General features: G+C 45.1%; 3 protein-coding genes across 12 annotated transcripts in view; 1 reads left to right on the plus strand and 2 right to left on the minus strand.

Annotated features, from left to right (window-relative positions):
• The window catches only part of avil (advillin), a 63,885-nt gene extending 56,351 nt beyond the window's left edge, over positions 1-7,534 (plus strand). For 5 of the 7 annotated variants that reach the window (XM_052009726.1, XM_052009731.1, XM_052009725.1 and 2 more), the window contains one exon: positions 284-3,510. In XM_052009726.1, coding sequence (XP_051865686.1) covers positions 284-397 — 114 coding nt within the window. In that variant the 3' untranslated portion in view covers positions 398-3,510. Of the gene's footprint in view, positions 1-283; positions 3,513-7,098 lie in introns of those variants that run through there. The other 2 variants (XM_052009728.1, XM_052009732.1) reach the window with 2 other exon arrangements.
• tsfm (Ts translation elongation factor, mitochondrial) lies at positions 4,953-16,410 on the minus strand. 2 transcript variants are annotated; one of them, XM_052009735.1, is made up of 6 exons: positions 16,299-16,410; positions 12,405-12,590; positions 10,074-10,202; positions 7,591-7,713; positions 6,249-6,333; positions 4,953-5,459 (listed from the first exon to the last, which is right to left on the minus strand). In XM_052009735.1, exons 1-6 carry the CDS (start codon positions 16,329-16,331, stop codon positions 5,041-5,043), a joined length of 975 nt encoding a protein of 324 aa, XP_051865695.1. In that variant the 5' UTR covers positions 16,332-16,410; the 3' UTR covers positions 4,953-5,040. The 2 variants fall into 2 exon arrangements, with proteins under 2 accessions (XP_051865695.1, XP_051865696.1); XM_052009736.1 differs by having other exon boundaries at positions 12,405-12,587; positions 16,299-16,390.
• Positions 16,411-20,248: 3,838 nt separating this feature from the next.
• On the minus strand, positions 20,249-27,078 carry LOC127567063 (EEF1A lysine methyltransferase 3-like). Of its 3 annotated transcripts, none has more exons than XM_052009737.1 (4): positions 26,978-27,078; positions 23,455-23,699; positions 22,056-22,167; positions 20,249-21,070 (listed from the first exon to the last, which is right to left on the minus strand). In XM_052009737.1, the coding sequence occupies exons 2-4, from the start codon at positions 23,611-23,613 to the stop codon at positions 20,667-20,669; spliced, it is 675 nt and encodes a 224-aa protein (XP_051865697.1). In that variant the 5' UTR covers positions 23,614-23,699; positions 26,978-27,078; the 3' UTR covers positions 20,249-20,666. The 3 variants fall into 3 exon arrangements, with proteins under 3 accessions (XP_051865697.1, XP_051865698.1, XP_051865699.1); XM_052009738.1 differs by lacking the exon at positions 26,978-27,078 and adding an exon at positions 26,667-26,683; XM_052009739.1 differs by lacking the exon at positions 26,978-27,078 and having other exon boundaries at positions 23,259-23,590.
• Between the last annotated feature and the right edge of the window lie 301 nt (positions 27,079-27,379).

The raw sequence follows: 27,379 nt of genomic DNA on the forward strand, positions 1-27,379 counted from the left end.
ACCACGCCTGCCCATTCCCAATGGAAGGGATGGGTCAGGAACATCACCTGCAGGATTTGCACTCTGTACTGATGGGTTGTGGGATCAGAAAGACAAAGGCCATTAGATCTAGGGAAAGAAAAGTTATTTCTTGTGGGGAGGAAGCTATCAATGACAAAGCCAAATCTGGGTCATTAAAGAACCCAAAAAGATCAGATTTTTCCAAAGGATGCCCAATGCTGCAGGGTGAAGAAGTTAGAGGGCTGGAAAACAATCAAATTGAGCACATAAACTTCCTTTGCAGGACTTCCTGACAGACCAAGATTTCAAACTGGTTTTTGGCCTGTCAAGAGATGTGTTTGTTGCAATGCCCAGCTGGAAACAGGTAAACTTGAAGAAGTCAAAAGGAATGTTCTAAAAGATGGAGAACTGGATAACATTTGCTGTGCCACTTCTGCATCTGCCAACTGGATCATGAGTTACTGCACTGAAACTTCCTCTCGCTTTAGTTTAGGGAATTTCTCCAAACCACCCAACTGTCCAGGAAAGGAAACAAACACCATCTACTCTGCAAAGCGTTCAATAGAAACTCTACCTCCAATTATAAAGCAAATATTAACCCTTTTCATTTACTTAAAGTTACCCAAGCTGTTGTATCATAAAGGAGGACCATGGAATAACACAGCAGCCCCACCTAGCTCCACATCCATGACGGCCCTTTCTTCCCAAATATTGAACTCCCCTTTAAATTCTATCAAATCTCCATTTAAGGCCTTCTGCAGGAATACATATCCTGGCATGAAGAATTCTTTTAGCCCACTTGATTCTCGTTAAGATTCTGTCTCCCTAATCGAGGAATGTCATTCCAGCAACTTGTCTGTTGTTCCTGTTTTATCCCCTTTGACCCTCACCAACATTTACTGATGCACCATAGAAAGCATCCTATCCAGATGCATCACAGCTTGGGACGGCAACTGCTCTGCCCAGGACCGCAAGAAACTGCAGAGAGTTGTGGACACAGCTCAGCGCATTACTGAAAGCAGCCTCCCCTCCATGGACTCTGTCTTTACCTCTCGCTGTCTTGGTGTAGCAGCCGGCACAATCAAAGACCCCACCCACCCCAGGACATTCTCTCCACTTCCATCGGGTAGAAGATACAGGTGCCTGAGGGCACGTCCCACCAGACTTAAGGACAGCTTCTACCCCACTGTGATAAGACTATTGAACAGTTCCCTTTTTATACAATAAGATGGACCATGACCTCACAATCGACTTTGTTGTGACATTGCACTTATTGCACTGCGCTTTGTCTGTAGCTGTGACACTTTTATTGTTTTTACCTGTACTATATCAATGTACTCTGTACTAACTCAATGTAACTGCACTGTGTAATGAACTGACCTGTACAATCAGTATGCAAGACAGGTTTTTCACTGTACCTTGGTACAAGTGACAATAATATACCAATACCAAACCCCCTGTCAGATAATAATGCCAATTCATTTTTCAGGAGCAGGGAATGATCTCTTGGATTACAACACAAAATATTACTGATGTCAAATAAATACAATGTCATGTCTTCCATCTCTTGAAATTCCTAAGCCTAAACTTTTGGTACAAAACCCTGATCTATACAAGTAATGATCTGTGGGATTTGGACACCAGAATCCAGGGTGACACTAGGTACAATAGTGGGAGAGGTTGTTAAAGGCACTATATAAATGCAATTTCTTTCTTATCTCCATAATATTGTTTGACCCTTTCACCATTTGTTGGGATGTCATTTTTTTTTAAGTGCAGAAACTTAATTTCTGGATTTGAAAAAAGCATGTTTTGAGAAAGGCCTTTTGAACTAGTAGGATCTAATTGGGTAATAAGGAGAGCAAGTGATGAACAGGTCTGAAAACAAACAATGAACGTAGACCAGCAGTGGCAAACAGCAACTGGTAGCTCATCGTCAGCAAGCAGAAAGCTTGCAATGTAGCTCAGCTTGCAGGCAACAAGTAGGTCACAAACTGTCTGCAGGCAGTCCACAGCCAGCTCGCGTGCAGATGGTAGCCAGGTCAGAGCCAGCAGCCGGTTCGCAAATGGTCCACAGACAGCTTGCAACATATTCTGCAGTGGCCCGTGTGCAGACAGCTCGCAAATAGTCTGCAGCCAGCTCACGTGCAGATGGTAGCCAGGTCAGAGCCAGCAGCCGGCTCGTAAATGGTCCGCAGATGGCAGCCAGCTCGCATGCAGACAGCTTGCAACATGGTCTGCAGTGGCCCACATGCAGCCAGCTCGCAAATAGTCTGCAGACAGTCAACAGGCAGCCCGTGTGCAGATGGTGGCCAGGTTAGTGTTTGCAGCCAGTTTACTGTCCGATCACCACTGTTCTCAATTCTAGAATTAAAATCATAACCTCAGGCTGCAGATATTTTTGCATTTATTTTGTCCCAAATTCTGGTGAGGGGAAGAATTTGGCAGTACAGCTCAGACCTTGGAGACTGTAACCCATTTGATTCAAATTCTTAAAACTTCAATTAAATTGCCTTTCCTGAGAAATTGAGCCATTCTTTCTCACTCTTCCCTGAATTACTGAAATTTGCAAGGAGTGCAAGTTGCTCATTATGTTTGCCCCTGGAACCAGGCAGTTTCCCTCAATTCAGTTAAATAATTTAATCATTTGGGTATCTTTGGCTCAGACCCACCTACAATGCCATTTACATTTTTGGAGAAAGTTAGCAGTTGCTTGATTTTAAACATGCATTCAAATGTTCAATGATGGACACGCAAGTTAAAGAGGCTCCAAGAGCAATAAATGTCGCAAAAATGTTTTGGTTGTGGGATTTTTCCTAATGACACAAGAAACTGGCAGGCCTAAAACTTTAGAATCTCTTGGATTTTGTTACAACTGGATTGGACAATAATGTTCTCAAACTCCTCTCATTATTCCAGATGAAATCTGACCAACAACTTATACAGCAACAGTAGAACCTCTCCCAATTTATACACTCTCCCTTATCCTATGTAACGCACTTAACACTAACATTAAGAGGCTGTTTGGTCCTGCACTGAGTGGAATGGGTGAGCTTGGCAATTGAAGTTGGAAAAAGCTGCATAAACTGTGCTGACAGTTTTTTGCTCTGTTAGTTTCAAATTCTAAACATCATATTTCTTGCTAAAGCAACTTGTGTATTTATTAAAAATTAGTCGACACCCAGCTTCTACCCCAGCACATTGGGGATGGGATTTCAAAAAACTGTTTCCATTGTGTCTTCACTCATTAACAGTGGCAAATAAAAATTGTTTCAAAGCCATCAATTTGTCTGTGTTCACTCCACTGTAACTTAAACACTTAGCAGTTTTTGCACAGATGTCAATGTTGGACAAATCTGAGCTGAGAGATTTTTGGTCACAGGTTATACACCTGGGTGTTAATATGGTGCTAATTAAAGGTGGTTTTAAATTTCTCTGGCAAATGATAACATTCCTACTGCATGTGTCATTAACTAAACTCAGGGGTTGGGGGGGGGGTGGGGTTACTGCATGGGCTGGAGCATAAATGGCCTTGGTATCTTTGAGGGATAAGTCACTTACTTGGTAAAAAACCAGGTTACGGCTGTGCTGTAATAACACAATATTGATAATTAACAATGAAATGGCTTACAGCCATGTGTCAGCTGTTGCTATGACTGAAAAGGGGAAGAAGAGAAAACAGCCTTGTTCATTAGAACAGGGAATCTCCTTAATGGGAAAATGAATATTTTGTCTCTGTTTTTACACCTAGTGTCAGTGCCAAACACAGTGTGGTCAGAATTGAGGATTTGCCTCCCATTCCCTTCACTGTACAGACAAGGGCCCACAATAATTCTATCTTTTTAAGTGGTGACTTTGATCAGTTAACACAGCATTAACCACAGCAGGTCTGAAGCATGCACCTGTTGTTGGACTTTATTTGACTGCTTATTATTTCCTGAGAAGCTGAGCTCACCTTTTGTTATCTACTGGCTAACAAACTGTTGATATCATGCACTGAAGACAGCTGCATAACATATAATCCTGCTACCATATTGACAGTGTGAACGTAAATATTTGTGCACTGCTGAACTGAAAGAGAGAATAGCAATTAGCCACATTTAGTTCGATCAGTTCATTGGTGATTGCATTGTCCAGTGTGAAAGTCAGTAATACAATCCAAAAGGTCCCAGCTTCTGTCATGACTCAGTGGATAGTATTCTCATCTGACTCATCTCCAGGAGAAAACAGTAGAAGCCAGGCTGACATTCCCTGTGCAGCACTGTGCTCTTGTTAGATAAAGTATCTTTTAAACCAAGGTCCAATCTGCCCTGTCAGGTGGATGTTAAAGATCCCACAAAACAGTGCATGGGAGTGCAGGGAGGTTGTCTGCAAGTCCTAGAGCCAATAGTTAAATCTCTCAGCCAACACTATTAAAACAGACAGTGTGGTCATTCATTTCATTAGTGATTGTGAGAACTTGCACTGTACAGATTAAATGTTTCCAGTGTTACAATAGGAACTGCAGTTCCATTGGACTGGTAAGTGTCTTTGGGATATCCTAGAGTGGTAAAAGCTGTTGAATAAATACCTTTACATACCTTTTAACCTCTGGTTCAGGCTGACCTAGCTGATTTCAATCTGGCTACTGGCGAGGGAACTAATGATTACCTCAGTGTCCCTGGGCTCAGGTCAGATAACATCAGCCAAGGTTCCTGACGCCCATCACTAGCCAATGACCTGTGCTCGAAAGTTCATGCCCGGACGTTGTGTTTGACTGTGGTGACCTTGGCCCACCCAGTCACCCCTAAAGCCAGTCCAGCCTCACAATGAGGAATGATCACTTACATTGGATTTCTTAAAACTATCCCAGCCCGAAGCACATAACTTAAGAGGGAAATGAGCAACCAGTTTCTCCCTAGCTTGTTTAAAGCGAGAGGAAGAGAAAAAGAGACTGATTAGTCCTCACTAAATAGGTTGAAGATTGTTATTTTATTCTAACATCTGGAAATGGACAATGAAAAAGTGTTATTCTTTTCTCAATGCACTACAATATTCTAACTATATGCTCTCTGCCACCTTGGCTACTTCGCCACATTCGTACCGTACAAAGTCCAATACTGACACTCCGCTCCTCTGCAGGAACTGCCCCACCGTTGTGCCAGGGTCCAGCAGGAACGGCTGAGCCAACATCTTGGTCTCTGAATCGTCACCAGGCGGGTCATCCATTGAGCCCACAGATTGAGGCATCATTCCCACAATATGCTGTCCTAACCTGCGACCTAGTTCAGAGAGGTTTACTTTGGGATTCTGTTCAAGAGCCCTGTAGATCACCAATGCGCCATATTTTCCAAACATCATCTTTGCGAGGGACGTGTTATCTGCTGACAGCTCTCTGTGAACATATGTGCCAATGTGCCAGTCAGATGGCACAGCCACCCAGGCAGCTCTTCTGATTGCCATATTCTCTCCAAGGTTACCTTAAAGGATTTTTTTTAAGAAAAAGGAAAGGTTAAAATGTTTGTAAAAAGCAAGATGACTTAAATTTCGAGTAAACTGAGATCTCTGGATTGGGAAGAGGATATTACTGAGGAAACTGTATGTTACAAACCAGAATTTGAACATAATGGTCAGCTTTAGCACGTGATAATTTGAGGTTGGGAAGCAATGGGGGTGTATTGGAATATATCAAGACCTGCATCTTGATGTATTCCACCACACCCCACCACCGCCCCCCCCTTCACTTCCCAACCTCCTTAAATTATCATGTGCTAACTACTTCAACACATCTTGTACCTGATGTTAATACCAGGTGGACGAAGCCCAACCTTCTGAACATTCTTTACTTTTAGTCTCTTCCCCTCCATCACAACCTCAAGTGCATCTCCACATTTTGTAGATACTACAAACATCACTCCCATTAACGTTCCTCTCCTTTTCCCCCGCACACTGAAACCAAGACTCTTTAGTCTCCCACTCGAATTCATTTTCTCCTGCAGAGTCTTTGCCTCCCCATGTGACATTTCCTACAGTACATCCTATGTTGTGCTTTTGATACAGTTTTTTGCAGTGCCAAGGATGTGAAATGAAAACCTTTCTCTTGTCCTCAGTCTCTCCTTCCCCCAAGAATCTGCACTAAACCACGGGCACCTTCGTATTCTCGTCCAAAATAGTGGAGAAACTTGCAATTTGCCAAGAATACAGATCCCTGCGTCACCCAAAGAAAAAAGCAAAACAGCTCACAGCCGGGATTGCACTTCCAACCTTACCAATAGCCAGGGCGAGCTGGTCAGCAAGAGCATGACTGTCTAAACTTGTTTTCAATTGCTTTATTTCTTCAGCCATAAGGGAACTCTGCAAAGTAATTAGGAAACTTTTAATATACACAAATTTATAATTGGAAATGCCATCTCAACCCATCCTTTAGGCAAAAAGTTTCAGCTGCAGGACAGAATGAAGGGGCTTATTGAGAGCAGCCCAGAATGACCTGTGATACCATTTCCCCTCTTCTCTCTCTCAGTGGCAGTTAAGGGCTTCCACTTGGTACATTTTAGGTCTGAAACCTCCTGCCATTACTTTGTGACACCAGTACATTGGTATTATAATACATTTCCCCCAGAGGAAAAGACTGAACAATCTAAAGCTGCCTCGATACAAGGATGGCAAAGGGTGTTGGAAGGAAAAGTGGTCAATCCCTAATAGTACAGCAAATTTCCAGAACGTCTTCTGGGGAACTCACAGGGGACATCAAACTTTGCAGAAATCCCTGGGACATTGTATCTTAGGTGGCAGGGTAGGCATTCCTCCCAGCATTCAAAGAATAAAATACTGCAGTTGCTGGAAATTTGAAATAAAAACAAAAAGTGCTCAACAGGTCAGGCAGCATTTGTCAAGAGTGAAACAGAATTTGTGTTTCAGGTCAATGACCTTTCATTAGCAGTTCATCAACCTGAAATGTTAACTCTGCCTTTCCTCATATGCTGCCTGAAGTGCTGTGTCTGTTTCTATTTCCTCCTGTGTTTCTGTATTTGCTGAGTTCAGGTTATTGTGGAAAGCCACTGGTGCTTAATAATGAAGAATGGAAAATGCAACCAACCCTAAAAATCTCTTCTCTTACAGCGAGTTGGTAGCTGCTGTGACCCAGTCACTCCATGTCGGAACCAACACTCCAGGGTATTGCTAATAGTTAACCAGACACTCTATGCAACTAAAAGGACCCCCAAGGCTTGAGCAGCCAGTGGAAGCTGGATCCTTCAAATGCAGGTTCACACAACCCTACAAGGGAATGCCCTGTAGATGGTGTGGTACTGGCTGGACCAGCAAGGAGAGGTTTTCCTAATGCTCCAAGCAGTTGAACTGTGCAGGTTTAGCCAGTTAAACTCCACCTGTTTCCCACTCGGAGGGCCCTTAAACCTGGACTGCCAGTCTGCACCTGTGCCCTCTGGGCTTAAATAGAATGCGTCTGATCAGTGTGGGTATCAAGATCAAACCAAAAGCAGCCCTGCAGGTATGGACTGCTCAGTCTTTTAGACTGAAGGCTCAAACAACAGTGATGGGTATCTGCTGGCAAAGACGTATCTGCTGGAAAGAGAGACAGAAACATAGACAAACCTTGGCATAATCAATGGTGTTTGCCTGCTTGGAGCGACAATGTTCCATTGTGGCAACGGCTGCCTGCTGTACCAACTGCTGGAACTTCACATTCCTGGCAACAAAGTCAGTTTCACAATTCACCTGTGAGGGAAGAAATATTTTATTCCAAAAACGTTCACTTGACATCGTACAGCACAAGAGGAGTTCATTCAGCCCATCACGCCAGGGTCAGTCGTCAGCAGCTATTCCACGAGTCACGGGTGGTGCTGAGTCTGCGTACAGGAGTGAGGTAGAACACCTGGCTGAGTGGTGCCGCAATAACAACCTCTCGCTTAACATCAACAAAACCTAGGAGCTAATCGTCGACTTCAGAAAGGGGAGGTCAGGAAACCACGTGCCAGTTCTCATTGGTGGGTCAGAGGTGGGCGTTAACATCTCAGATGACCGATAGATGACCCAGCACATAGATGCAGTCAAAGAAGGCACGCCAGCACCTCTACTTTCTTAGAAGCTTAAGGAGATTTAGAATGGCACCAAAAACACTCACAAACATCTACAGATGCGCTGTAGGAAGTATCCTGACTGGTTGCATCACGGTCTGGTACAGAAATTTCAATGCACAGGAACGCAAGAGGCTGCAGGGAGTAGTGGACACAGCCTGGTCCATCATGGGCACGGCCCTCCCCACAACTGACAGTATCTACAGGAGGTGCTGCCTCAAGAAGGCAGCATCTATCACCAAGGATCCCCACCATCCGAGCCACGCCATCTTCTCGCTGCTACCATTGGGCAGGAGGTACAGACGCCTGAAGTCCCATACTAACCAGGTTCAGGAACAGATAATTCCCAACAACCATCAGGTTCTTGAACTGACCTGCACAACCCTAACCCTACCTCAGGAACAGAACACTACAGACCACCTCTTGCACCACCATGGTCTTGTCTCTGATTATGGGGTTTTTTTTGCACTAGTGTCTATTTTGCAGTCCTTTTCTTCACTACCTTGTATAATTTATGTTCTGTGTGTTGTCTGAACTTACATGCCTATGATGCTGCTGCTGCAAGTTTTCCATTGTAACTGTATTAAGGGCTTTGTGGCCAAGTTTGCGGATGATACAAAGATAGGTGGAGGGGCAGGTGGTGTTGAGGAAGCAGGGGGTCTGCAGAAGGACTTGGACAGGTTGGGAGAATGGGCAAAGAAGTGGCAGATGGAACACAGCGCAGGGAAGTGTCTGGTCATGCACTTTGGGAGAAGGAATAAAGGCGTAGACTGTTTTCTAAACGGGGAGTGAATTCAGAAATTGGAGGTGCAAAGGGACTTGGGAGTCCCAGTGCAGGATTCCCTGAAGGTTAACTTGCAGGTTGAGTCGGCAGCAAGGAAGGCAAATGCAATGTTAGCATTCATTTCGAGAGGACAAGAATATAAAAGCAAGGATGTAATGCTGAGGCTTTATAAGGTGTTGGTCAGACCACATTTGGAGTATTCCATATCGAAGGAAGGATGTGCTGGCACTGGAGAGAGTCCAGAGGAGGTTACAAGAATGATCATGGGAACAAAAGGGTTAACATATGAGGAGCGTTTGATGGCTCTGGGTCTGTAGTCACTGGAGTTTAGAAGGATGAGGGGGGGATCTCATTGAAACCTACCGAATATTGAAAGGCCTGGATAGAGTGGACGCGGAGAGGATGTTTCCAGTAGTGGGAGAGTCTAGGACCAGAGGGCACAGCCTCAGAATAGAAGGACGTTCCTTTAGAACAGAGGTGAGGAGGAATTTCTTTAGCCAGAGGGCGGTGAATCTGTGGAATTCATTGCCACAGGCGGCTGTGGAGGCCAAGTCATTGGGTATATTTAAAGCGGAGGTTGATAGGTTCTTGATTAGTGAGGGCGTCAAAGGTGACGGAGAGAAGGCAGGAGAATGGGGTTGAGAGGGAAAAGTAATCACCCATGATTGAATGGTGGAGCAGACTCGATGGGCCGAATGGCCCAATTATGCTCCTATGTCTTATGGTATCTCACTGTACTTGTGCACATGACAATAAACTTGACTTGAGTTCCACTTCCCTGCTCTTTCCCTAAAGACCTGCAGTTTTCTTCTTTTAAAGCATGTCTGATTTCCTTTTGAAAATTATTATTGAATCTGCTCCCAATGTCCTTTCAGGCAGCATGTTCAACATCACCATAAAAAATTGTCAACTGTCTGGTTCTTCAATTTTATTTAGTCTACATTTTCTGGTTACTGATCCTCCTGCTTCCCATTTTAATTAGTTCAAAGGAAATTTTCCTGTCCACTACTTGAACAGACACCATAGCCTGTTAATGGGTCGCGTGAACAGGGGTTCAATGGTACTTCAAAAGGAAAATGTGCAGGTTGTGGGACTAACTGGAGAATTCTTTCAAAGGGCCACACAGGCAGAGTCCTTCAGTGCTGTAGCACTCTGTAAAACATTTCTTACTATTTAGTGTACAGAGTAATATCTGTCCAAAAGTTGTTCATCTTTACCTCCACCAGTACAGCCGAGTTTCCATCCTGCAGCAATCCAATAAGACCCTCCTTTGTCTTCCGGTCTTGCAGTTTAGAAGCTTTACTCCATCCTTCCTTATGGGCCTGTTCATGCAGCCAGGCTTCAGCCTTTGAAAAGAAGTCAACATTGACTAGCAGTTACCCAGCAATAAGCCGCTTCACCCATGAGAAGATGGTGGTGTGAGATTCCCCTGACAGACTCTGACAATTACAGTCAGCCACACATTTTCTATTTCCATTTCCCAGTGTAGAAACTGTCTTGTTTCGAATTGGGGATTCTGCTCTTACAATTTTTCTCATTCATTTTTAAAATCACACGACTAGAGAACAAGTGCACAAGTTTATTGAAGCAGTTGATGTCAACAGGGAAATCAACTTTTCTTAAAACCATGAGTTGAAAATGGACTCAGTGCCTCCAACAGAAAGCAATGCAGATTATTTGATCAATTGATTGATCAAAGATGGAATAGGGTGCACATTGTGCTTTCCTCCTACGTTACCATTACATCTCCTCCTGCTTTTCATTGGTAGTTCTACATAAGAACCAGCAGGAGCATGAACTCCTGGTTCAATGGCTGGCCTGGGAAAGGTGACTGTCTGCTTTGAGCACTTCTCAGGAGATCGGTGGCATAGTAGTTACTAGACGAGCAAGCAGAGTTCAGGACTGCTGACCTTCATGTTTGGTGGGGAATTTAAATACTAGTGATGAAAGGAAATCTGAAGTTTAAATTTAAAAAAAGGCTGGTTTACAGTAACCAGAAAACCACTGGGGTTGTAAAATCCCAACTGGTTCTTCAGGGGAGGAAATCGCCACCCTTACCTGGTCTGGCCAACATGCAACTCCTGACCCACCTCTTGTAGTTGGCTCTTAACTGTTTCTTCAGTGTAGGGGCAATTAGGGATAGGCAATAAATGCCAGCGTTGTTGATGACATTCATAATGCATGAACAAATAAATGACAAGAAACCAGCTAAGATTGCAACTGATAGAACAAAAAACAGAACACTGGCGGAACTCAGCAGGTCAAGCAGCATCTGTGAAGGTAGAAGGTGCAAGTCGAGACCCTGCATCAGACCAGAAACGTTCACTTACACCTTTTGCCTCCACAGATGCTGCTTGACCTGCTGAGTTCCTCCAGTGTTCTGTTTTTTTGTCTAAATAACAGCCTCCACAGTCTCCTGTGTTTTCATCGTAACTGACAGGTCTGAAGCACAATGCCCTCGACAGTTAGATTGCCTGCCGTCAATCTAGGCTCTCACACAGAGAATGGTGGCTTGAATTGATGTAACCGGGGGCTCCTGTCACCTGTGAACACATTCCCCAAGCGACAGCAATTTCACAGAAATTGACAGAAGAGGAAGGATTTGGGTCCATTTAGTTTGGATGAGAGATTGCATCAAAGCCCTGTCTGCTCTCTCAAGTAGGGGAAGAAAGGGGAGTTCTCCCCGATCTTCTAGCCAGTATTTATTCCTCAACCAGCATTACTAAAAGAGATTACCATTTGCTGTTTGTGGGAGTTTGTGGACTTCCTGCAGTACACCAGTGGCCACACTCAAAAGTACTTAGTTGAAAAGCACTTTGGGACGTCCCAAGGTCATGAGAGGTCACAAAATGCAAGTCTTTCTTAAAATCTTGACCAAGCTTGTGGACATCTTCCCTAATATCCCCTTATATGGCTTGTTATCAAATGTAGTTTAGTAATACTCCCACGAGGCACGTTGGGATGCTCTGCTGTGTTAAAGGTGCACATTACTGTTGTTGTTAAAGTTATACAGTATGCTCCTTCACTATGGATGAACTACTCTGCAATACATTATTGGCTGAATGAATATTAAAGTTAAACTCATAGCATCATCACTGGAAGAATTAAAAGCTGTGGCTACAAGACAGTGTGCATTATGTGCACCGCACACTCTGGTGTGATCCATATACCAAGGAGCTCCCAGTTTGATTTTTGGTCTGTATGGAGTTAGCTCCTGCTAAGCAGGGTCACTGCTGGCTGCTGAAACACACCAGCATTAGGGAGAGAGATTAGCAGGGTTTTCTGCTCCGATCGAGCTGGGTTTGCTGATGATGCCTCCCTCAATGAGCAGCTTGCTGAACCTTACAGTGAAGTTCTGTAAGTGAAGAATGACCCCTTGAGGCCAGGTACTGGAGAGCTGGTGGCATCAAAGGAACCATAACACAGCCAAGACAGGTGGGGTGGGGTTTAAGTGCACAATGATGGTCATTTACTGCTTGGGTGATAATGGGGTCTTACAGTATAAGACATACAAGTGGGGACCATTCAGCCCTTCAGTTTTCACCTACCTGTTGAAGGTCACTGTTAAACTTTTCCAAGGCCTTCTTACAATTTGTAAATGAGTATCCCGTCTTTTTCCGGAGTTTTACGAGAAGCTCTTTATCAGCTGCTATCAATCTTGCCCCAGAAGAGTGGAGAAACTGGGCTGGTTGTGTAGATAGGAGAACCTGGGCTGGTTGTGTAGAGAAGATCTGCTGAAGACAAGACCAAAATCTCTTACGTGATTTACACAGCTCTTCATCTTTACATTTGTACATCTGCAGCTTAACTTCATTCCCAGAGTGTGACGCTACCTCAGCGTTAATTACAGTTAAAGACCATAATCCTGGGCAACACTCACTCTCCCCAAAGGGCTGGATTGAATTTCATTCATCACTTTCTGCCCACCCGAACAGTCTATTGCTCCCACAATCACCAGCTGCCTTCCTCACCACCAATCACGCTATCAATTTCTGTATCATTTTAAATTTCTTAATCACATCTTCTATTTAAACCACTGATGTATCACAAAAAGCCAGGTACCGAACACCGAGGCCATTGGAACCCACTGGTAATGGACTTCTACACACAAAAACACCCATCAACCATTGCTCTTTGCTTCCTTTCAATTTTGCATCCAATTTCATAGAATTGTTGAAAGGTTACAGCACAAAAAGAGGCCATTCAGTCCATCGTATCTCTGCCAGCTCTCTACCAGAGCATCTCACTGGTCCCAGTCCTTAGCACTTTCTCTGGAGCTGTGCAAATTTTTCTTCATGAGGTGTTTATCCAGCTCCGTCCTGAAGACCACAGGGGGACCTGCCTCCTCCACGTCTACAGTGTGTTCCACATTTCCAACCCCATGCTGTGTAAAAAGTTTTTCTTCACAACACCTTTCATTCTCCTCGCCTTTATTTTGTACCCGAGACCTCCAGTCCTCTCCCCTCCACCAACAGGAACACTATCCGCTGTCCAGATCCCTCATCATTGTATATAGTTTCATCAAATCTCTCCTCAGACTTCTCGAAAGAAAATCTGGAGCTGAGGGTCCTGATCCAATCTCCACCTGGGCCAGGTCCACTCTCAGTTCATTGAAATTGGCCTTCCTTCAATTAATTATTGTTACTTTGAATCACTCCCCTCTGTTTCTATCGCTAACCCAAATCTAACGATGTTAAGATCACCCTGTTCCCCTTCTGAAACTTGACAGCACTTAACTTACCTCATTCCCTCGAGCCACTCTCCCTTGGATGTCACGGGCTTTTACTTTTCTGATCAGTCTGGCATGTGGGACTTTGCCAAAAACCTTGCTAAAAATTAATGTAGACTACGTCAAATAAATTATCCTCTTTAATAGTTTTATACCTGTTTGGTCAGAATTTATCCCTCTCTAAGTGTTGATGTATCAGTGGCAGGACATATTGAGAGAATACATAAATCAGCATTGAGAGGAGCCTGGGTCAGTCAGTATGGATCTGTTTGCAGCAGGTCATATCTGACGGGCTCAGTTGCTTAGCCCATCCCTGCCTTTTTTAAACAATTGTACCACGGTAGTCAGAGAGGGTTGAAAAATTATGGTCAAGGCTTCTGATCTTTCTTCCCTTGCTGCTCTTAACAGGTCTTAAAATTTAGAAATAACAGCAGATCCTTAATCTCCTAAAAGGGAAAAGAGCGCTCAAGCTTTGAGTCAGACACCTGCTCAGTTTGCTCCTTTCCCTTTTCACAGATGTTTTATCTGGGCATGGCGACTGATGCTAAATCCCCTAATATTTCTCTCCTCTCTCTCTATGCTCATCCCCTTCTCCCGTAGCCAGCATAATCAAAGACCCCACACACCCGGGACATTCTCTATTCTCTCCTCTTCCACCGGGTAGAAGATACAGGAGCCTGAGGGCACGTACCACCAGACTTAAGGACAGCTTCTACCCCACCGTGATAAGACTAATGAACGTTTCCCTTATAGGATGAGATGGACTATGACTTTATGACCTATCTTGTGACCTTGCACCTTATTGCACTGCACTTTCTCTGTAGCTGTGACACTTTGTACCATTATTGTTTTTACCCTGTACTACATCAATGCACTCTGTACTGACTCAATGTAACTGCACTGTGTAATGAATTGACCTGTACAATCGGTTTGTAAGACAAGCTTTTCACTGTACCTCGGTACAAGTGACAATAATAAACCAATACTGTACAATATCTGCATTGAAATATGTTCATGAAGAATGACAGGCATTTCTTACACCAAACACGGGTTACCTTTTGGCCCAACTTTTTATTTTGTTAACCTCTTGTGTATTATTAAAAAAATACCTTTGGGGTTTTCTTGATTTTACTTGCAAGCAGTGAGGGGGTGCAGCCCTGTGCTTGCCATTTCTCACATACTGAGCACTTCATTTCAAACATGCCTCAGCAGGGGCACTTCCCTTGAAGGGGACAAAGTAACTCTTAGGGCCAATAACAAATGTGCTTCAAATGGTAGTATTTTACCAGGGCCCTTCCATTAGTAGTGAAGCTGGGAAGGTCCCTGTGTCCAGTGGCTTTCTCTTTCTGCATGAGAAAAAGAGAGGGAAAGGCACTGGATCCCAAGCTCTATCAAGATTTCCCCAGCAAAGCAGGATGCAGAATACACAGGCCTGTACAAGAATCAAACTCTACATTAGGGAGGAGATTCCCTTGCTCACTTGCTCATTCCCTTGCTCACTCACGTGGATTAGTACATCATTGGAACCAAGTGTGCAACTCAGTCCAGGTAGATAACCCTACCTAAAACCATACATTCATTTTGGCAGGAGTTTGATAATCATTAAGCACCTTCTGCAAACTGAACAGTTCAAATTGTTCTTTGCATTATTATTAAGTGAAAATCATTGTACTTAAAGTATACAATTTTGCCTATCAGTTTAAGAACATAGGAAAACAGGAGCAGGAGTAGGCCACGCAGGCTCTCAAACCTGCCCCACCATTCAATATGATCATGGTTGATCTGCCCCAGGCCTCAACTCCTCTCTTGTACCAGTTCCCTAAAATCCTCAGTTCCCTGATCTTTCAAAAGTTCATCTACCTCCACCTTAAATGCTTCTCATGATCCAGCCTCCACAACTGTCCAGGGTAAAAAAAAACAGAGAACATTCAGCCCATCATCCCTGCACCAGCTCCTCAAAAGAGCTCTCCAATTAATTCCAACACAAAAGGCAGTGGAGGAACTCAGCAGGTCAGGCCGCATTTAGGAAGGGAAATGGACAGTTGACGTTTCGGGTCGAGACCCTTCATCTGGTCCAGATGAAGGTCTTGACCCGAAACGTCAACTGTCCATTTCCCTCCACAGATGCTGCCTGACCTGCTGAGTTATAGAGTCATAGAGCAATACAGCACGGATACAATGTGTCCCAGCTCCTATAAGAGTTCCTCCATCGCCTTGTGTGTTGCCCCAGATTCCAGCATCTGCTGTCTCTTGTGTCTCCAATTCGCTTCACCCGCTCTTTCCCCACCAGATTTCTCCTTTATAAATTGAAGAGGTTCAATTCCTCTGAATCTATTTCACCACATAATGAACAAAAAATCTCTCCCTCTAATTCTCCTGGTTGTCCAAAATCTTTGGTTACTGTCCCTTCTGCCGGAACAGCACCAGACACTGCCTTTGTTTGATGCTGGGCCGCCCTGCAGCCCATCTCCCTGCTCGCCATTCAATCCGCGCCGGCCGAGGGGGAGGATCGCACCTGAAACCCTCCAATCAGGTAACAAGCGCTCGTCAAATGCCCTCTTTCGATTGGCCAAACCTTGCTGTCCATCATTCCCTCTCAGCACATTCGTTTTACCCACGCAGTCTCCGGCTTTCTAAAGTGATTTTTCCCCCGCCGGGGTCTTATTAAAACCGCTCATCGGTGATAAGGTAGCGGACAGAAGGTGATTCTTACCCGAGCGGTCCGCAGGGCGCACAGGACGGCCATGATCACCGGCTTCGCGCAGCACACAGAAGGCTACCGCACCACCGGAAGAGCATAGAGACGAGGAGCCAACGAGGACAAACTTCAACAACAGCTGGCCCAGAGAACGCCAAGAGAAGGCGGATTTTGAATGTTGCTCTGAGTTTCTGATAGCTCCCACTGTTGGTTGAAGTCTGAAGCCGAAGAAAATAAAACATATTTCCCTCTGTCAAAGTATTAACGGAGTATAACAATCAGCCCCTTTTGTCTTGCTAGATTGGGTGAACAGCACTCTTGCCTCTAAATCAACAGGATGTGGGCTGGAGTCCATGCAGAGATTTTAGCTCACAACTTCGCCTGCGTTACTGCACCGTCGAAAGTGCTGTCTTTCTGTGGAGGTGCTAAGGCACCCATCCCTCTTTTCAAGTAGATACAAAACAACCTAACAGTACTATTCAGATTATTTTGGTGTCTGAGCCAGTATTCTCCCCTCCAACACCACTATAGTCTAACAGATCATTCATTTTATTTCCTTATCCATGACTACTTAGCATTCCTTGATTTCAAATCCTTCCATGGTCTATCACTGTTACTTCCTCATCCCTCTAACCCTTGGAGACATCTCTAATTCTGGCTCCTTTACCATCACTGAATTTAATCGCTCCACCATTGGTCTGTGCCTTCAGCTGCCTGAAACTCCCTTTCTAAATATCTTCACGCCTCAACCTCCCTTTCCTCCTTTAAGACACCCCTTAAGTCCCATTTCTCTGACCAAGCTTTTGGTCACCTACTCTCATATTCCCTAATGGTTTGGTGAAAAATTTAACAGTCCTGTGAAATGACTTGAGATGTATTGCTCAATATTGTTATGTAATTAAAGTACCTGTATTCAAAGACCAAAAATTGCAATCTACATTTCCTAATAATCAGGTTTTCTAACAGAGCAGACTCAGACCTCAGAGACCAGCTGAGACTACCAAGTGCAATGGGTTTGTTGCCTGGGGAAACAAATGATCTAACCAGCAGCCTGTATTCACTAAAGATCTCAGTTCAATTGCACTGTATACACTGAACAAACAGCCCTGTCTACCTATGGCTTATTCTGTAAATGTGCCATATGGTCCCCAGGTGTGCTGGATTTGCAACTAGCTACCAGCGCTAGAATTGGTCAGTTGTGCCCCCTTGGTTTAGGATGAGAAATGTCTTCCAGAACCAAACAGCCTGTCTGATCTCACACGTCAAGACCCTTGAGGTCTTCTGGCACCTGTTGAATCTCCCTTAGCAGGTGATGTCATCATCATTACAACAGCAATTAGTCTTTCAACAGCTGTTTAATGTGAAGCACTTTGGGATATCAGTGTGCTGATTCTTGAAATGCAGAAAGCAACTGTGTAGTTAGGAGGTAAATGGTGTGGTGGCCTTTATTGCAAAAGAAAGACTTGGTAGAATCATATAGAGATTTGGTGAAACCACATCTGGGTAACCATGTGTTGTTCTGGTCTCCAAACCCAAGGAAGGATACACTTGCCTTGGAGGCAGTACAACATAGAGTCACTGGCTGATTCCTAGGATGAGGGCTCCTATAAGGAGAAATTGAGTAACATTGCCCTAAACTCTCTAAAGTTCAGGATAGGATGATCTAAATGAGACATACAAGATTCTGCAATGGATTAGATGGGTAGATGTCATGAGGCTGTTTCCCTCAAGCTGGAGAGTCTGGAAAAAGGGTTCAGAGATGAGGAGGAACTTCCTCCTCATTGGGTTGTGAACCTTTGGAATTCTCTCTTCCAGAGGCTGGGGTCACTGCTTACATTCACAGCCGAGTACAAGAGATTTTTGGATTCCAAGGGAATCAGAGGATATGGGATCAGATGGGAAAGTGGATTTAAACACAAGATCATCTGCAACTTTAGTGAACCAAGCAGGTTCAAGTGGCCATAAGGCCAACTGCTGCTTCCGTTTCTTGTGTCCTGAGATTCTGAAAAGCACTGTTTAAATATAATTTTATTCTTTCTGTGGAGGAAAAAAAATGATAACGTGCAATTTTAGGCTATATGATCAATTTGGCTTTATGATCAACTTTTTACACATTGAAGATACCCAGTCAGCTTTTCTACAGTCTGGGCAATACAGTCTCTTGGTTTAGGAGCTGAATTCAAAGAAACATTGCCCAAAGTGATTATACAGCAATGTGGTAGCTCCAAGGACACATGAAGGATGATATACAGAACAGAGAAGCAGATGCAGTTAGTTCAAAGGCACTTTTGCTTTGAAATGTTGCTTACATTTAAGGCACAATTTATATTCAAGAAAAATCCTTCAAAAGACATCCTCCGTGATTATAAATGTATTTTTCTTTCTCACAAACATGACGTGTGTAGTAGAGTGTGGAACAAAGCTGGCCTAACTCTGACTTGGGGAATCCAGAGCAAACAGTGAAAGAAAGTCCCCACCAGTAGGCCCATGTAGATGAATTCAGCTTATCCCAGTTAATGTTGAGTGCAAGTCCACGGTATGAATGAGGGGAAGCTGAGGATATTAAGAGTGCCTGCCTGAGGCAAGATATAAGGCACAACGGAAGGGAACTTCACATTTGATCAACACTCTTCCTGACATCCCGAGCCCACAATGGATGGTCCATTCTTTGCTACCTGCAAAGTTCCAAAACTGCGAGCAGCCTCTGAGTAAAAAAAAATGACCATTTGATGCACAAGCTTGAAAAATATTCTATTCTCCAACTCTGACAACCTGCCCTATGGCAAAATTTCAATGAACATCATTCTTTTACTTCCTTCAAAAGCATCTCACAGATCATAGTTTAGCTTCACACGGCCAGGCGGTCTCTTCTATAGAACTATTGTCAAACACCAGCTCACAGATTGTCCAATAGCATTCACACCTCAGGCACAGCACCATACCATAATCTAATTCCTTGAATGATTGATGCTTTGCCCAGTGGCCATGAGAAGATCTGATCAAACTTAACCAACTCGTGCAAAGCTCAGGCGTTCCGACGCACTGCCGTTTCCCTTCCTGTAAGACAATGCAGTTCCTATTCCCAGAGTTCCAATGTTAGCACTTTGCTCAAATGTTAAATACTTCTATATTGTTAAGACTGAATCACTGCAGGCAGCAATGGGAATACTAGAGTTGGCTTAAGGCTCTCCGGGTTGTGGGGCAGTGATGGGAGAAGAGGGAAAGCAAAGAGAGCCCCTGCTCCTGCTCATTATTATTAATCCCTGTTGACAAGCACGTGTCAGATGTGAACAGGTCTGATTCCCTCCATGGTCAAATAACCTGACTCACATTGCCCACACATTAAGACTGTCTAGTTGGTTGAAGTACTGGAGGGCATCTAAGGCACGTGGACAGGTCCCCCAGCACAAGTTGGCGCCCTAGCTCAGGAAAAGAAACTTTATGTTTTGAAGTTTTGAAAATATTCTGCCCCACTGTGAGTGCTGGTTTGGGGGGAAGCTACATTGGTCTTCATTGATGCACGACTGCATGAGCAAGTTGAATAAACATCAATAGAAGGCGATAGCTCAGGTAATTCAAACATGTTGTTTCAGCTGGCTGCTTGTTCACACAGCTGTGGCAGGAAGCCGTCCTCAAAGTCCCTCTCAGTGCCACCTCACTGCTTAAACAAAACCACTAAATCTGCCTTTAAAGGCCGCACTTCTATATATTTCCTTATGGTGTAGGAGGCCATTCAGCCCATCAAGTCCACACTGAGCCAGATTGCCTGCTGTATGGATCCTGAACCAAGTCCATCCAGGACTAAAAACTGAAAATGCTGGGTCTTCACAGCATCTCAGACCTGAACCATTAACTCTATTTCTCTCTCCATGGAGGCTGCCTGACCTGATGAGTATTTCCAGCATTTTCTGCTTTTATTTCAGCATCTGGAGTTTTTTGATTTCCATCCCAGGACTGCCCAGATCTCATGTGGAGAGGGGGACTGGGGGGGGGGGGGGTGGGGGAAGAGGGGGCAGTAACAGGACTGCCAGTGGTATCAGTGGCATTGTTGGGGTTGGTATCTGGGGAGGGGAAAATCCACCAGGCTTTCCCGCCACTTATCGCCATCCAGTAACCCCAGTCCCACCAGAAAGTGCATGCTGATGGTCAACCAGCCAATGGAAAGGCTCTTTTTGCAGCTCATCTGCAGAGTGGCTGCTCAGTCCTGGTCCCAGAGCCAGGCACCAAGATAAACCCAGGCCAAGCTGTTGGGCTCAAAAGCAAAAGAGGGGAAGGGTCAATTAGAAAATGTAGTAAAACAGAAAATAAGTCTTAGAACTGACTACAAGAGCCACCTTGTGAATCTGGAGATGGACCCTGGGGAGATTTCCCTGCCTGGGTTAGTCAGTGCCGTCCGGCATGATGTTCTTGTTGGGTCGCTTTGTAGAGGTTGATATTTTGCTCCTCATTCCTGTGAAGAAGCCGGCACTGGAAATGCTGGGGCAAGATCTCCTCATAGAAAGAGATGGTCCTGTGCTCCCTTCGCATTTTGGACGAGAGGTAAACGGTGGCGCTCTGCGCGCTGAGGTGCCGCAGTGTCCGCACCGGTAAGGGGTAGATCTCAGGCAGGTACACGATGTCGGAACCCAGTACAAAGTCATAGTCACCGGGGAACCAGGTGTGATTGTGACCCCAAGAAAGGGCACGGACCCGTGAACAGTGAATGCAGGAAGAGGGCACGTTCACTGAGATGTTGCTCTCGATTTCCTTCAAAGCACGAGGAAGGTCTGTGAAAGTTACATCACCACCTGATGAACACAAAGAAAGAAAGACAAAAATTACATTTCCCCATTTACAGGTTCCCCTAAAGATGTAAAAATCGAACCTAAATGCCTATCATGTTATTGCTTTACAACAGTGTCAGCAACATTTGACACCGAGCCACATAAGGAGAAAAAGGTGCAAAATTTTACAATTGTTGGCTGGTGAAAGCCAATCACAGACTTTGGCAGAGCCCAGTTCCACATTTACAGTGGTTTAAGAAAATAAAGAAGGGTGTTGGGAGGGGGTGGTTACAGAGATAGGGAGGGGTGTCAGGGCTGGAGAAGGTTACAGACATTGGGGAAGGTGTCGGGGCCACAGTGAAGCCATGGTGGGGATTTAAGAAAAGGGATGAGAATTCTGGTAAAATTCACTGACCATGTTTCTGTTTGTGCATCACTCTCTCCCCTTGACATCACCATCGACTTGTCAAGGGCATATAGTTGAGGTACTTGTTGTCTCAAGATGGGCCTTCATGTGCTGAAATTTAAGGAGATAAAACACTGCAATTTCCCAGCACAGTGCATGGGGAGCACAGGAGCTTGTCCCTCCTCCTCTAGCAAGGACCTCCCCACTGGTGAGGGATGAGGTTCCCAGGGTAGGCCAAGTGGGAAGAGTCTCCAGTGACAGGTCAACCTCTCGCTGGGTTCTATTAGGCTGGTGAGTCACCAGCAATGCCAGAGAACTCTGCATGCCATGTACACCCCAACTCCTCACTTAACCCCATGCACCCATGAGCAAAAAACATGCCAGGTCCATTGTTACAAATGCAGAACCCGAAATAACAACAGAAAATGCTGGAAATACTCAACAGGTCAGGCAGAGTCTGTGGAGAGAAACAATATTAACTGTTTCTCTCTCCACAGATGCTGCCTGGCCTGCTGAGTATATCCAGCACTTTCTGGTTTTATTTCCACATGGATTACTGTGCGTTTTGCTCATCCAAGTTTTGGTTGGGGACATTAAACTTACCCAAGAGTACAGCCAGAATCCCCACAATTCCAGTGCCTGCACCCAGTTCAATCACCTTCCTCCTGCGGAAGCTTATCTTCTGCTCAGCAAAGTACCGACAAAGAGCAAGAGCCTGGAAACATCATAGATTCACATTAGAAGCATTCCCTCCCAACATTCAGTTCTGGCCAGTAGGGTGACATGACACCCAGCAACATGAACAACAGTGCATCGGAGAGCAGAACACAAGAGTGACTCGTGTAGGTTCAGGACGTCCTAAAACACTATAGAGCCACTTGAAGTGTAGTCACAGTTGTAAGAAGCACAACAACAAATTTGCACACAGCAAGCTCCCACAAACAGCAAGGTGATGATGACCAGATCCTCTGTTTTGACCTCACAATCTACCTCGTTATGGACCTTGCACCTTATTGTCTGCCTGCACTACACTTTCTCTGTGACTGTAACAGTTCATTCTGTTACTGTTTCACCCTGTACTACCTCGGTGCACTGTGTAATGAATTGATCTGTATGAACGGTATGCAAGACAAGTTTTTCACTGTACCTTGGTACATGTGACAACAATAAACCAATTCCAACTGTTTTATTGATGGTGGTTAGTTGAGGGATAAATATTGAGCCCAGGACACTGAAGAGAAATCCCCTACTTTTTTTTTACAAGTGTGGATCTTTTACTTCTACTGGAGATAGTAGAAGAGTGGCCCTCAATTTAATAGGTCATCTGAATGACGGCAGCTTCAACAGCATTTGAGCATCTGGAGTGGGAGCTGAACCTACGACCCAGGGAGTTCGAGACGAGAGTGCCGCCCGTGGCCAATGTCAATGTTTAGAAACCTCCTTGTGGAGAGAGGGAATGATTAATGGAAGCAGCTATTGCCAGACCGATATTCCACCAGCAAGTTCAGTTTGGAATTGACTGAAGTTCGGTGTGGGAAAACAAAAGTACATTTACATACCATTTGCTCACGTTCCTAATTCGCCCATAAAGCTTCACAGCCACTTACACTGAAGTGCAGTTCCTGCTGTTATGTAGGCAAATGCAGCGGCAAAATTTGCCTATCACAGGAAGCCACAAACACGATATTGGGCTGGGTTGGCTTGGGGAAAAGGAGGAATTTTGGCCCGAACTCCCTGCTTTCCTTCAAATAGTGCCATGGGATCCTTTACGTCCACCTGAGCTGGCAAATGGAGAGGATGTCTCACCCAAAAGACAGTGCAGCACTCCCTTGGTACTGTCAGCCTGCATTTCTGTGCTAGAGTCACAGAGCGAGACTTGTACCTGGAGCCTTCTGGCTCAGAGGGAAAAGTGAGCCATTGCAGCAGCATGGTTTCGGAATAGACAAGTTGTGAAAGGCTTGTTTTCTCTCTGCTTCATCTACTTTCAGACCACTAGGCTTACAGAATCCCAGACTGAACCAGCAACTCCCAGATCAGTGCTGAAGCTCTGGGTGATCTTTAAAACATGTCCACAAAACTCATAAGTCCTCTCCTCTGTGTAACAGTCTGCAAACAGATCATCATCCTTGGGGAAGGCACTGAACAGATGCTCTTCCATCATCTTGCACCACCCCTTGATAGCTGGATTTCCAGTCTCCACTAGCTCTGCAGAGTTAATTCGTTCCCAGCGCTGGACACGTTTCCCCCCTGGGGAGAAAAGATACAGCAATTTCAGAAGGGAAAAGATATTTTCAAATACTCCAGCCGATCTAAAACAAAAACAGAAAATGCCAAAAACATTCAGCAGGTCAGGCAGCATCAACGGAGCGTTAATACTTAACTGGAACCCATGGGCCTTCACCCAGCTGCTCAGGCACCTTCCCCTTTAGGAATACTGCCCAAAGTCCTTCCTGCAAAGCAGAACCTAATGTAGTTGGGGAGTCACTGTTATAGACTGGCAGCTGCTTGTAAAGACCACGCAGCCCTTTGAAGGAGATGGGAGGTGACCAAAGTGAGGACAACAGAAGGCACAGCTTTCTTTTAAACTGGGGCAGCTTGAAGGGTGATGGACACAGACAATAAGAACAGCAGGAGTCAGTCACACAGCCACTAGAGCCTGCTCTGCCATTCAATAAGATGTCTGATCTCATCTTGATCTCAGCTCCATTTTGCTGCCTGTTCTCCATAAACCTAGATACCAAAAATCTGCCGATCTTGGCCTTGAATATATTCAACTCCACAGCTTCTAAAGCTTCACAACCCCGAGAAGAAATTCCTCTTCACTTCCATCTTAAGCGGGCAACCACTTGTTCTGAAATTATATTCCCTCGTTCTAGATTCCCCCACTAATTAAGGAAAAGTTTGCAAGTTGGTTCTCCAAAGGCTCCTAATCCTAAATCCTCCTGATTTAATAAATCATTCCAAAAGCAAAAAAACTGAAAATGCTAAAAAATAAAAATGGAAAATGCCTGAGATAATCAGCAGTTTAGGCAGCATCCCTGGAGCGAGAGAGAGAGAGAGTTCACGTATCAGGTCAGTGACCTTTCATCAGAACGGGAAAGGTGTGCTTTAAAGTGCAGAGAGTGAAGAACAGTGGAGAGAACAAAGGGATGGACACCAAGAGTGTCCGGATAACATAAATGCCATTGGTGTTAACAGCTGATGTGTCTGGAAGAGGTGTTATAAAGGTGAACGGTGGAAAAAAAACACCCGTGGAGCCTTGAGATTTAGCACCCGTGGGTTACCATAGCCATGATTTAAAGACTCCACATATTCCACAAAGAAACAGGCATTGCATGGATCCATGCAGCTTCCAAACCACCACCAGACAAACCTCTCCTCTTTCCAGCCTTCTCCCCCTTCCCAGTACTTATAAAGGACCGTTCCTTCTGGGACTTCTTGGTTCGCTCTTCCATCTCCACCAACCACTCCGTTGCTGGAGATGCAACACATGCTCTTTTACATCCTGCCATCCAGGGACCCAAACAGTCTTTCCGGTTCAAGCTGCAATTCACTTGCACATCTCCCAGTTTAGTGTATTGCATTTGATGCTCACATTGCAGACTCCACTACATTTGAGAAACCAAACACAACTTGGACAATCGCTTTGTAGAACATTTCTATTCAGTTCACAGGGTTGGTTCTGAGCTTCCGGTCGCCTGCCATTCTAATTCTCTGCCCCGCTCCCATGCTAACATCCAAGTCTTTGGCCTCCTTCATTGTTCCAATGAAGCCTAATCTAAGCTGAGAAACAGCATCTCATCTTCCATCTATACACATTGCAGCACACTCTGTACTAACTCAACGTAACTGCACTGTGTAATGAATTGATCTGTACGATCAGTGTGCAAGACAAGTTTTTCACTGTACCTCAGTACAAGTGACAATAATAAACCAATACCGATAATATTGATTTCAACAATATCAGATAACCAGCTTTTCCTGTTTGTGTCAGAACTTGCCAATTCGATCACCAACTTGGAACATTAATTCTTTCTCTCCCCACAGATGCTGCCTGCCCTGCTGGGCATTTCCTGCATTCCCTTTAATTTCCAAATTCCAGCAACTGCTGTGTTCTGCATCTCACAATTCCAGGATTATTTTTATCCTCTGACATTATCTCCCACTATTTAAATCCTCCACCACTGTTGTTGGTAGAACCTCAGATGGTGACAAGGAGGAGTGCAGGAGTGAGGTAGATCTGCTGGTTGAGTGGTGTCGCAACAGCAACCTCGCACTCAACGTCAGCAAGACCAAGGAACTGATTGTGGACTTCAGGAAGGGGAAGTCAGGAGAACACACACCAGTCCTCATTGAGGGGTCAGCGGTGGAAAGGGTGAGCAGCTTCAAGTTCCTGGGTGTCAACATCTCAGACGATCTATCCTGGGCCCAACACATTGATGCAATCATGAAGAAGGCATGCCAGCGGCTCTACTTCATTAGGAGTTTGAGGAGATTTGGTACATCACAAAAGACTCTTACAAATCTCTATAGATGTACAGTGGAGAGCATTCTGACTGGTTGCATCACCGCCTGGTATGGAGGCTCCAACGCACAGGGTTGCAAGAGGCTGCAGAGGGTTGTAGACTCAGCCAGCTCCATCGCGGGCACAACCCTCCCCACCATCGAGGACATCTTCAAGAGGTGACCCGTCACTGAGGACCCTCACCACCCCGGGACACGCCCTCTTCACGTTACTACCATCGGGGAGGAGGTACAGGAGCCTAAAGACCCACACTCAACCATTCAGGAACAGCTTCTTCCCCTCCGCCGTCAGATTCCTGAACAGTCCATGAACACGACTGCTCTAGTCCTTTTTTTGCACTATTTATTTACTTTTGTAATTTATAGTAATTTTACGTCTTTGCACTGTACTGCTGCCACAAAACAACACACTTCACGTCATCTAAGTCAGTGATAATAAACCTGGTTCTGATCAGCTGCAATTTAAAAGCCTTCGGTCGCCCCGGCGCCGAGAACATTTGTGCCAGCTGGACAACCCCTATCACAGGCATTGCCCTCAGTTCTCCCCACCTCCCTTTTTTCTGCAACTTTAAATGTTTGTGTCCTCTCTTTCCCGGCCTGAAGCGTTAACTGATTCTCACTGCACAGATGCTGTCCGTGGAGCACACAATAACTTTATAAACTTTTTGACAGAACGACGACTCCACTTACTCGCCGACACAGGCAAAGCTGCGAGCCCAACCTAACCTTACGTCCTGCTCGGTCCAATCAACTCACAGAGAGGGACACAAAGCCCTCTCCTCATTGGCGAGCGTTGCTGCCACTCATCCGCCTGCTATCAAGTTTGACTGACCCACCTCTACACGGCGCGCTCCTCAAGCTGTCCCGCCCACTTCAGATGCAAACGAAAAGCAGAAAGTTCGAGATGTAAATGTAATTCCTATTTTTCGCGGGGTGGGACTGTTAACTTTTCTCTTTCACTCGCGCATAAATTTGTAGACATGAAGTTGCGGGATTCTCACCGCTTGCAAAGCACAGCGCCGTGCGGCGCCTGAAGACGGTGGGACCAAAGTTCTCAGCGTGCGGACCTGATCTCGAAATCACTTTCCAGTGGCGAGGCAGGTGAGCGGCCCCCTCTGCTGGCTGGACCCCGCCATTGACAAATGCTGCCTCAATGCCTGAAAGGCAGGTCGGTTGATCTCCCCCGTTGTTGTACCTGGAAAATAGTCTTCAGGTGAAACAAGAGGGCGCTGGGGAGTTGGGCCAGAGCCTAGAAGGTCTTTACTTGTCTCTTCAACTACACACAAAGTGCTGGAGGAATTCAGCGGGTCTGGCAGCATCTTTGGAGGAAAAATGGACAGTCAACGTTTTGGGTTGAGACCCTTCATCTCTCTCTTCCCTGAGTTAAGAACTGCACTTATGAT

Source organism: Pristis pectinata, chromosome X (genome assembly GCF_009764475.1).
Source record: "Pristis pectinata isolate sPriPec2 chromosome X, sPriPec2.1.pri, whole genome shotgun sequence".
In the NCBI taxonomy this organism is placed as follows: Eukaryota; Metazoa; Chordata; class Chondrichthyes; order Rhinopristiformes; family Pristidae; genus Pristis; species Pristis pectinata.